Genomic DNA, 12,306 nt, shown 5'->3' on the forward strand with positions numbered 1-12,306 from the left:
TCCTTCATTTCAGGCACTTCCTGTTATAGTCAGTTCAGGCCAATACTACTACTTTTAGAGGTTTACATTACATTCAGTAGAAGGCAGCAGGGACAGTAGTTTTAAGTTTGTTTGTTCAGCTGAGGCCCTCCAGGTGAGCACAAACTGGCTAGCCTAGGTATATGCCTGATCACCAACAGGCAGAAGAGATTGTTTGATTTGGCCATCCAAGGAGAGGGCGCAGTTACACTGTTCTCAATACGCAAACCAATCAAAAGAATGAATGGAACTGACCAGGAAGTCTGTTATTGTTGTAGAACAGGTGGGACCCCTAAGTGCAGATATAGCTATACGTAACAGTTACATAATATAGACCAGGCCTGCTCCTTAGGTGCGATTCCTGGCAGTCACGCTAATGTCTGTCATCACTCAGTATATAGCAGGCCTGGCTCTACCATAAGCAACCACAGTGGAAAGAATTCTCTTTATATCTGTGTCTCCCTCGTCCTACCCAGAACTCCCCGCGCCGCTCTGCCTTTCCGCCCCTGTACGGTCACGTGATCGCTATACTCTAAACTCAGTCCTGCTCGTTCCTCTGCGCGGAGATTTGTAGTCGGTGTCACTCGTGTCGCAGGTTGTGACTGGAAAAGCCAGACGGTAAATTGGGGGCATGACCTGCCTTTTCTCCCTCATTTGCGCCCGTACAGGGCAATCATTTAGAGGTTCCCTGCAAGGTCAAAGCAGTTGAAGTGAAAGCTGGGGTCGCCTGGGCAAATTATAATAACTTGCATCGCTTCTCACGTACCGCTGCATTCTGTGTTTGATATTCAATAGAGTTAATAAAGTGTAGCGCCACAGGTTGGACGTCTCTACATTATATGTGCCATGGGAGACTCCATGCAGGCTGATCAGAGCCACAGTACAATGAATAAAATGTAAGTTGACTGCAAAAGGGGGTGTGAAGTTACATGGCCTGAAAGAGATTAATAAGCAATGAGAATGATATTAAATCATTTTACCAACACTTGTAATAGGATCACTACAAGAATTATCTGCCAGTACCCCCTGCTGGTAGTACTAAAGCCGCTTCCATTCTGTCATCTGCAATGCTCATGTTTTGCTGGCAGGGAAGAGAATAATTCCGGGACAAAATGAATCTGAAGATACAGTGGGACCCATGCCTATAACTGAACCCTGGCATTTCTACAGCATGAATAGTGGGTCCTGATTTAGATGGATCTCAATTTTCCCTTCTGATACGGCAACCCACCATACATCACTATTGGTGGGAGACCTGCATTTAGTCCAAAAAGTGTTTTATATAAAGCCTTTAATGGTTTTATCACACAGTGATCGGACTGTGACTTATTGGGGAGCTGGTAAAAAGTTCAGTGATTAGTCAAAGGTGCATGGTTATATTAAATAAAAATAATATACTGGTGTCATATAAAATAGGCACGTTGTTTTCTCCCAGTACAAGCTATGGTCAACTGAAGAAAATAGTTTTTTAGTGTTTTCACATTAGAAAAAAACATTTTGTCTGCTAATAAAGTGTGAAAAGGTTGAGAAATGTTACTGATTTTTAACAAATTTGCCCCAGAGTGTACATAGTTGCAATGCTTGTAAAACTTTTTTTTGATATTTATTTCTGCCCTGCGCAGCTTTAAACTGTTTCAAAGCATTTCCACCCAAGACTGCACAAACTCCTCACTCTAGGTAAAGAAGTTGTGCTAAAGAAGTGCATAGGCCAGGTGTTTGTGGAAGGTGTATGAGCACATATATAACTTAACTAAAGATTGCAACTGCTGGCCCTGGAAGCAGTACAGCAGCCCTAACATATTCAGAGGGCCTCCTGTTGGGCTTCATGGGATATTAGCCTAAAAGTGACTGATCTTTTAATTTTTTTTTAGGAAAAAATGGGATCCTTAATCTCCAAAGCTACAGAAACACAAATGAAGAAGCAGCAGGAATTAATGCAGATGAATGCACAGATTCAGGTATATTTTCAGCAGTTATGAGTTGGTATAGTGTTGGCATTCCAAGAACACTACTGTGCAACAAAACCAAATGCTTCTCCTGCTGTAGTATGTGTACATGTTTATCTTTGTTACCACTAGGCACTTGTATTTGAGTGAGGGAATACTGGACGATTTGATCACTGTATGCAGTGACGGTGAAAGCACCCATTATCCACTGTAGGTCACTTCTCACTGACATTGATGGCCAGTAACCCAGTATTATTACCCTGTGAAACTCACAGGATGCTAATTGTTTATGCAGGACAACTTGCGGTGCTTGACCAGTATGTGAATGTGAGAAGGCTTATTTTAAACGCTGCAGTTAATAATGTAGATCAGAATTCTGCATGTGACATTAGCAGTTCTTACTTAAGTTATTAAAATTGCTGCTTAAGATATTTTTTTATCACAATAACCAACCACACAAGTAAATTATCACAACAGCAAAGCCAGATGGTGTGCAGGTGAGCAGATATATACTCACATTATGGATACGATAAAGTAAAAAATTTTTTCAATACAGTTAGCCAAAAATCTGACCTGCATGCTCACTGCTCACAAACTAACTGAACAGTTATGTCCCATGTGTCCCCCCAAAAGTCACTGACTAACTAACAGGTTAGAGAGCTGAAAGAAGGAAGTAGAGTTCTGGCCATTATGTTAGACATCTGGTCACTCCAGCCTTTATAGATTACATGTTTGCCTAACTAACTATATTAGAAACATTTTTTATTTTGCGCAGTATGTATGTATGGATATCTTTATTTATAAAGCTCTACTTATGTACGCAGCGCTGTACAGTAGAATACATTAATACAAACGGGGTATTAAGATAATAGATAAATACAAAGTATTACAATAAACACAAATAAATAAAAGATACAGTTGCAATAAGAGAAGAGTCAAAGACACAAGAGGATGGAGGTCCCTGCCCCGTAGAGCTTACAATCTACAGTCTATCTATTTTACCCAGTTTCATGTTAACACTGAACTGTTCCTTTAAATACATTTCTATAATAATCTATAGTTGTAATCTGTTCACAGTATAATATGTAGTAATCTGTTATATACAGGTCCTTCTCAAAAAATTAGCATATTGTGATAAAGTTCATTATTTTCTGTAATGTACTGATAAACATTAGAATTTCATATATTTTAGATTCATTACACACAACTGAAGTAGTTCAAGCCTTTTATTGTTTTAATATTGATGATTGTGGCATACAGCTCATGAAAACCCAAAATTCCTATCTCAAAAAATTAGCATATCATGAAAAGGTTCTCTAAACGAGCTATTAACCTAATCATCTGAATCAACTAATTAACTCTAAACACCTGCAAAAGATTCCTGAGGCTTTTAAAAACTCCCAGCCTAGTTCATTACTCAAAACCGCAATCATGGGTAAGACTGCTGACCTGACTGCTGTCCAGAAGGCCATCATTGACACCCTCAAGCAAGAGGGTAAGACACAGAAAGAAATTTCTGAACGAATAGGCTGTTCCCAGAGTATTCCCTGTATCAAGGCACCTCAGTGGGAAGTCTGTGGGAAGGAAAAAGTGTGGCAGAAAACGCTGCACAACGAGAAGAGGTGACCGGGCCCTGAGGAAGATTGTGGAAAAGGACCTATTCCAGACCTTGGGGGACCTGCGGAAGCAGTGGACTGAGTCTGGAGTAGAAACATCCAGAGCCACCGTGTACAGGCGTGTGCAGGAAATGGGCTACAGGTGCCGCATTCCCCAGGTCAAGCCACTTTTGAACCAGAAACAGCGGCAGAAGCGCCTGACCTGGGCTACAGAGAAGCAGCACTGGACTGTTGCTCAGTGGTCCAAATTACTTTTTTCGGATGAAAGCAAATTTTGCATGTCATTCGGAAATCAAGGTGCCAGAGTCTGGAGGAAGACTGGGGAGAGGGAAATGCCAAAATGCCTGAAGTCCAGTGTTAAGTACCCACAGTCAGTGATGGTCTGGGGTGCCATGTCAGCTGCTGGTGTTGGTCCACTGTGTTTTATCAAGGGCAGGGTCAATGCAGCTAGCTATCAGGAGATTTTGGAGCACTTCATGCTTCCATCTGCTGAAAAGCTTTATGGAGATGAAGATTTCATTTTTCAGCACGACCTGGCACCTGCTCACAGTGCCAAAACCACTGGTAAATGGTTTACTGACCATGGTATTACTGTGTTCAATTGGCCTGCCAACTCTCCTGAACCCCATAGAGAATCTGTGGGATATTGTGAAGAGAAAGTTGAGAGACACAGGACCCAACACTCTGGATGAGCTTAAGGCCGCTATTGAAGCATCCTGGGCCTCCATAACACCTGAGCAGTGCCACAGGCTGATTGCCTCCATGCCACGCCGCATTGAAGCAGTCATTTCTGCAAAACGATTCCCGACCAAGTATTGAGTGCATAACTGAACATAATTATTTGAAGGTTGATTTTTTTTGTATTAAAAACACTTTTCTTTTATTGGTCGGATGAAATATGCTAATTTTTTGAGATAGGAATTTTGGGTTTTCATGAGCTGTATGCCACAATCATCAATATTAACACAATAAAAGGCTTGAACTACTTCAGTTGTGTGTAATGAATCTAAAATATATAAAAGTCTAATGTTTATCAGTACATTACAGAAAATAATGAACTTTATCACAATATGCTAATTTTTTGAGAAGGACCTGTAGAGGATAACAATCTAGAAAGAAAAAATAAAGTATTATAAATACTTGGTACATGCTTACACCCATGAAGATGTATAAATGTAAAAACAAAGTAACACCACTAGGTGGCATCACCGATCCACGTCTTTTATTTATTTATTTTTTTGTAAACATCCATTGAACAGAGCTTTACTTGCTGGTAAATATTATTATGATTCTTTTATATAAAGCAATAACATATTTCGCAGCACATTACAGACAGTGTTTACCATTTGCATAAGTCCCTGACCCAGTGGAGCTTACAATCTAAGATCTCCATCATATACATATTACTGTCAGTTTCATCAGGAGCCAATTCTAACTCGGTTTTTATTTTAAAAATACGATTATATACAAAACCAGAATTACAATTTGCAATCAAATGATTATACTTCTTTGATTATTAAAATGAATTATTTATAGTCTAAATCAATTCATTTTTTACCTCACTGTTAAATATTTCTAATTGATCTTCATATGAATGGGAGTGTTGCTGAGTGGGGTTAAGGGGTGAAACAAGTGAGAGGCTGAGAGGAGATTTGGTGAGGGGCGAAGGTGGCGGTGGGTAGAGGAGAAGGTGGAAAACACAAGGGGCTTGCTTTGAGCACCCTTCTGTGTACATTACTTTTTGGGCCTGACTTTGTCTTAAAGTTTTTTAACAAAACTAGAACATCACCAAAGTAAAATGCAGTTGTGCAACATGTGGAATAGGGAGGATATGCGCTAACAAATGAATTTTCAGAAATCCCTAAATGAATAAAACCATCACAGCTGTACCCACATGTTCCAGTGACCAGAAACAGCAGTGCTCATCAACCCTGGCACCCTCCACAGGCAGAACCACTAAGTGCAGACTGGCTACCATTGAAACTCTGAGAAAACTGGTCAAGCTGAAGCTATAAAGAACCGTGTCCCTAAAGGAGTTGTGTGTGTGCTATGTCCACGTCCATGCACGGCCTGGCACCGTTACACCAACAGCTGAATATAGTACAAAAAGTAAAGTATATCTGTAGTAATAAGTCAAATAAACTGGACTTCCTGTGTTTTTCTTGAAGACGTTTCGCCAGTCTTTCGACTAGCTTTCTCAATTCAGAATGACTTGTACAAAGATCTGGCACCTGCACTTCAACCTCAGCCACATGGGCTCCTACCATGCAGCATACGCCTGAATTCCACCGTAAAGGGCCACAAAGCCAAGCAGATTCTACAGAAGGCCAAAAACAACTGCTAAACAAAGTACAGTATACGGCAGACCCATTTTACAGTAGATGCCATAAAACACAACATCACTTACAACAGTTATAATTAGGTATATATATATAATAAAGAAAATTCACTGTTACCTACTGCAATCTGGGAGAGGGTGATGGGTTTCATGAAACAAGCACAACTATTGCAGCACAATAAGGGCAAGGAAAGGCAACAGAACAAGTTCTCAGTTTTGGTATCCCATTCTAGGAACAACCAAAAAGAGGAGAAATTAACCTGGAGGAAAAAGGAGAAATAGGGACACAGGAAAACAAAGACAAGTGGAAGAATCTGTCTGACAGGGCATCCAGAGATGGAGGTCCTAGTCAAAGGTTTAAACTTTGCAATTGCTCCAAAAACCATTGCAGGCACTGAAGCCTCAATCCACAACAACAAAGTACCACATGCTATGGGATCGCCCGTTTAGCCCATTGTGGCAAACCTGCACATGGAGGAAGTGGAAACAAAGGCCCTGGATAGCTTCAAAGGAATCACTCCCAGTCATAGGTTCTGATATGTGGATGACACCTGGGTTAAAGGACATGTCAACCCCACTGCCTAATAAAACCAAACTTAATTTTAAGCAACTTTGCAATATACATTAATTACATATTTGTAATGTTTTTATTTTAGTTATTTCCATATATAATTGCTATTAAAAGCAGTTTCTGCCTGTCCTTTCTATTGCTTGCTCTGGTGTTTAAAACAATGTAACAAACGCCAGCAGATTTTACAGACCTGCCTTGCTGGAGGAGCCTGGCACTTGCAACATTGTTTAAAAAGTTACAACCAGGAGTTCAGCAAATGCTGCTTTCTGTAGCAATTACATTTACAAATAACTTTTAAAACACTAATAATTTGTAATAAATTGATATTGGAAAGTTGCTTAGAATTATGTTTTGTTTTATTAGGCAAAAAATTATTTTTGGGGTTGACATGTCATTTAAAATACACACACACAAGAGCACATCAACACAATGGACCACAACATCAAATTTACATGGGAAGGTGTGCAAGATAACACACTGGCTTTTTTGGACTGCTTGGTAAAAAGAGGATAGAAAGCTGGAAATAGAAGTCTACAGGAAACCAACCCACACAGACCAGTATCTGCTGTTTAAATGCCACCATCCACTAGATCACAAACTGGGGGTTATCGGAACCCTACATCACCAAGCAGACGATACCCACCAGCACAGGCTAAGGTGAAAGAGTTGGAACATCTCCGAGGGGCTCTTAAAGGAGAAGGAAAGGCAAAATCTATTAAGCACACTATTAAAAAGTACTACTATTGCTGTGTAAAATCGCTATATTCCTGGCTTGCCTAATGAAAGATTTACAGAGATACACATACTAGAACTTACATGCTTGTTTCAGTGAACGGCGCCGCCATCTTATCCAGTGTGTCTGTATGGGCTGAAAAGCACAAGCTGGCTCCCTGCTCCTGTTACAAAGTTTCTGCAGCTCCACAAACCCCCCCGCTCCTCCCCGCTCCTGCCACAAACCCCCCAAGCTCCACAAACCCCCGCTCCTGCCACAAACAATCTCCCTCGCAGCACCAGCCCGCCCCCCCTTCTCCCTCCTGCTTGTGAGAGAACTCGGCAACGCTGCGTCGCCATGGCAACCGGACGCTTATGCTCTCTGCCCATGTGCTGCCTGTAGAAACGAGTCCTCAAGTCTTGGAAAAAGCGAGGCATTATGGGAATCTTCTCTACCCAGCTCAGTGTTTTTTTTCTCTGTTTGGCTTCTGATCTTCTGAACGGGTGAAGTATGGGGAGACTTAAGGGCACTATTGAGACAACTGAAGGTATGCCTGCAGCTTGGGATTAACTCTTTATGTGCCTTTCCTTCTCCTTTAAGATGTGTGGGTATCCAGACTGGGCTTTTGTTAAAACTGGTAGAAAGAGAAGCAATAACACATGCAAAATGTCTTCAAGAAAAACACAAGTCCAGTTGATTTGACTTATTACTACAGATTTACCATAATCTGGATGAATGAGAGTCTTCACAAACAAAAACTAAAGTATAAATTAAGAGAGCTGAAGCATACATTCTCAAAAAAAGGGGTACCCAAATGGTGGCACTGGGAACCAAGTTATGGATGGGAAAATCAGTTTTTATTAAAGGAGCTGTTCACCTTTAAGCTAACTTAAAGTTAGTATGTTAAAGAATGTCCTACTCTCAACTACTTTTCAATTCATTTCATTTTCAATTCATTTTTTTAATAGTTTTTAATTATATGTCTTCTTTTATTGCCTCTTTCTAACTTTCAGATGGGGGTTGCAAACAAAAACTATTGCTCTTCGAGGCTAAACTTGTTATTTTTACTTTCTTTCTGTTACAGCCATACTCATCCTCCAGTCTCTCATCCAAATCAGTTTCTGGTTGCTAGGGTAAACTGGATAGCTGCTGACATTTCACACTGGGGAGCGGCTGAACAAAAAGAAAATTCAAAACTCATAAAAATAATTTGCAAATAGTCTTATATTATGAATGTCTGCATCATTTAAAGGTGAACTGCCCCTTTTAATTTGGGGGCTAAACATAGTGCAGTTACTTAAAGCAATCAGTCTTTTGTTTTTTTTTTTGTTCAGTTAGCAAATATCTCAGTTCTTGCTATTGGAAACAGTGCTTATCATTTGTGATTTTTAGTAAATCTTGTGTATGACAAATATATGATTTTTAATGCAATTGCTCTTTTTTCATATTTATTTGGCCTCTGGGACACATTTGACTAGATTTTCTAGAATACATTTTTATACTGCTATTACCCTACTGCGACCAACAGAAGCAATGCCTTCTACTGATCACAGAAGCAGTTCTCTCACCTAAAAGTCAAGGCATCCCTAAGTCAGTTTTTGGGCAGTTTTCCATAATTTGATTAGGGCCCCTTTTCCTTGTAATGCTGACCAGTTTTTATCAATTTTCCTACAAATGTGTCAGTATCACTTGAAGAATGTAGTCAAATTAAGCTTTTTGTGCAGGTAACGTCACATGAACATATGAAATTAGCTTTAAGTAGAGGTAATGGCAAGAGGGGTGGCCAATGCATTCTGGGTCAATTACTTAGATGTTATTGAGCTTCTAACTATAAATGTTTGTTCTTGCTAAAAAGTCATGACAAAGGCCAAATCCTCGAAAAAATGTATTCAGCCAAACACATGGACAAATGAGAACATTTGTAAATTGTGTTACCTGTAAACAAAACATTTTCACACTCAATTCTACAGAGTTATAAAGTCCCATGATTCGTTGGGCTGAACCCTTAGGATTTAGAAGAATCAGTGCATTCCTACATTAAAGGTTAAACTGATATTATTTACTTGTAGCCAGTACTTAGCCTGGCTTTTTTCATATCTGAGCAAGATGTACTGTAAATCATTTACCCCAATTTAATTCAAGAGTTTGATCTAACAAAGGCGTATGTTGTTAGGATTAGTAGTTTGTTATGCATTTTGTTTCTTTGTTTAGAACAGCTTGGAAGCAGTAAGACGACCACAACAGTAGATTTAAAAGTCATTGAACATATATATATATTTTCACATTAGCTGTAAAGGTCACAGGTTGATGCAACAATGACGAACACTAGAGAGCCTGGAACCAAAAGTGACATTCTTAGGTTATTAGTGCTAGAAGCCTTATTCTTAACATGAAAGTCTGGAAGTTCGCAAATTCCCATCTGTGGGAGGAATGTTCACTTCTTGTCAACTTTCTGTAAAACAAAAAAAATAATTGCTTGTTCGTGAAAGAACACTGAAAGCACACTGCTAATTTGGTCCTACCTAGAAATAATTGTCCACATTTTGTCTTCATTATAACCCTAAATCAAGTGTCCAACCTGTGTACTCATTTGGACCAGCCATCATTACTCTAATACGAAAGTGGAAAAACCCAGACTCTATAACAAAAATAAATAGTTGGTGTCCAGGGAGGTACCATCAGCATCTTTATCCAAGAAGTGTCTGTTTTATATGATTAAAAAGTTTAAACCTTTTGCTAAACATCTTCTAAGAGAACAAAGAAACATAAGTAATTGTATCTTGGTGGGGATAAATAACCGCATTTAATATTTTAAGTGTAATGAATATCTTTAATAGTATATTAATATAGAACAGTGCTGTCCAACTGGTGGCCCGCGACCCCCCTCTGTGTGGCCCCCCACCTGTCTGGCTGCTTTGATGACTTACCTTTGAGTAAGCTTTAAATGGTATCAGTACTGAGATTAACTGGCCCCCTGCATGGTTCTCACCTCAGATTCAGGCTGTAATCCCTCTGTATTGTTTAAAAATGTAATCCCCTGTGTTTTTCACACCTTTTAATACCTGCATTGTTCACCCCCTGCATTGTTCACTTCTTCACACCTCAGACATAGGTACTGTAGGCAGAGTATGGCACATACAGCCAGCATAGGGCAGGTAGAGTATGGCACACACAGGCAGCATATGTCAGGGAGGGTATGGCACACACAGGAAGGGTAGGGCAGGCAGAGTATGGCACACACAGGCAGGGTAGGGCAGGCAGAGTATGACACACAGAGGCAGCATAGGGAAGGCAGAGTATGGCACACACAGGCAGGGTAGGGCAGGCAGAGTATGGTACAGGCAGGGCAGAGCAGAGCAGGGCAGGCAGAGTAGAAAAGGAGAAAGTAAAAGTCCATACACATGGTTCCTTATATAAGTTGTCTGTTGGTGCAGTCCTGTGTGTGCCATACTCTACTTGCCCTATGCTGCTTGTGGGAGGTGAACCTGGCAGGGGTTTGTTGTGGGAGTTTGTTAGCAGTTGGATGGTCCCTAAGGTGTGTAATTATGTACTGGGGATTGCTCTGCTATCCACAGGGGAGGAGGAGGCATATGGAATTATATATGTATATCTTAATATGACATAATTCTTTCACATATGAATTATGGTTGATATCCCCACAGTAAGGACCAAGCATTTGGGATTTTGCTGTGCTACCACCATTGTGATAAAATAGGTGTGGTTTGAAGTGGGTGTGGTTTCAAAAAGGGGAGTGGTCAAAACTGGCTTCCATTAGCGGCCCTCCACCATGTACGCTAGAGAAATTCCGGCCCTCGGCACCGTAGAAGTTGGACAGCACTGATATAGAATATAAAAGTAATTTAAACACAATACAGTGATGTGATGGTTTGCATCAAATAGTGTAGTGAAAACACTCTAAATCACAGATTTTTTTAAATAGACTTTTGGGATTTGACCCCCCCCCAGTATTTTTGTTGTGCATGTTCTGTTAAAAAATGTTTTTGTTAAAATCTTTAGCTTATAATAATGTTACAAAATATATAAATGCATTATTGTTACAGCCATGTTACAATGTGAATGGGATTCCTTATCAGGAAGTTTAGTGTTACTGAAGGCTATCTCAGCAAATAATTCTCACTTTTAAACATATTTCCTTTTTCTCTGTAATAATAGAACAGCAACATGTAAGCTACTGAATCCATATTGGTGGCAAAACAATTCTGTTGGGTTTATTCAACGTTTAAATTATTTTTAGCAGACTTGAGGTGCAGTTATCCAAATTACAGAAAAATCCCTTATCTGGAAAACCCCTGGCCCAAAGCATTCCAATTATAGATCCTTTACCTGTTTAAGCCATCTGCTTGGAAAACTTGAAAAATACTGCTATAGCACAATTTTCAGCCTAGGCATTCCCATTTACTAAATATACGTTAGCTAGAAAATATTAGTGTTTATAACATTTACAAGAAGGGTCATAAACCATGCTTTGTAATTGTACGTGTTTGAATCTGGTTTGATGTTAATGTGGCTGTAAATGTTCCGATTTTAGTTATCTTCCTATGAACATTCGTATATCGATTGTGCGTTTCAATACCACAATCTAAGAATAACATTCAGATTTAAAGTGTAGGATAAAGTCCTAAAAATAACAAATCAGAGGATGTTCTAACCATAAAATAGTTAGCTGACAACAGTCATACGAAAGTGACATCCAAGAAATGCATTGTAGGTCCCCCAGGATGACCAATAATCATCGGATACACGCATAGATACAATAAATGCATAGATTTTATCATTATCTGACATAAATTTTTTAACCTGTCCGATCAACTAAACGACCAATCACCATGGTATGAAAATTTTGAATGAAATATGAAATTATGAATGGAGAGGGCCTAAACGAAAAAAAAGAAAAGCAATAATAAATACTAAGAGCTTCTAATAAATTTACATTTTGGTTGCTTGGTGTTGATGACCTCAGTGAACAGATGGCTTTTTATACCTTCTAGATCAGAGAGAAGCAGAATAGAAAAACAGTGGAAAAATAAGAAAATAAAATATTTGCAGTCTGTTTCAGAATATCAGTGTCTATATCATCAAAATAG

At 39.4% G+C, this 12,306-nt stretch overlaps 1 protein-coding gene across 1 annotated transcript in view; it reads left to right on the forward strand.

The window, feature by feature from the left end:
• Positions 1-455: 455 nt before the first annotated feature.
• plgrkt (plasminogen receptor, C-terminal lysine transmembrane protein) overlaps positions 456-12,306 on the forward strand; it is a 35,610-nt gene continuing 23,759 nt past the window's right edge. The window contains 2 exon segments of the mRNA NM_001122815.1: positions 456-636; positions 1,890-1,976. Of these exon segments, the coding sequence (NP_001116287.1) occupies positions 1,896-1,976 (81 nt within the window). The 5' untranslated portion in view covers positions 456-636; positions 1,890-1,895.

Source organism: Xenopus tropicalis, chromosome 1, assembly GCF_000004195.4.
Source record: "Xenopus tropicalis strain Nigerian chromosome 1, UCB_Xtro_10.0, whole genome shotgun sequence".
Lineage (NCBI taxonomy): Eukaryota > Metazoa > Chordata > Amphibia > Anura > Pipidae > Xenopus > Xenopus tropicalis.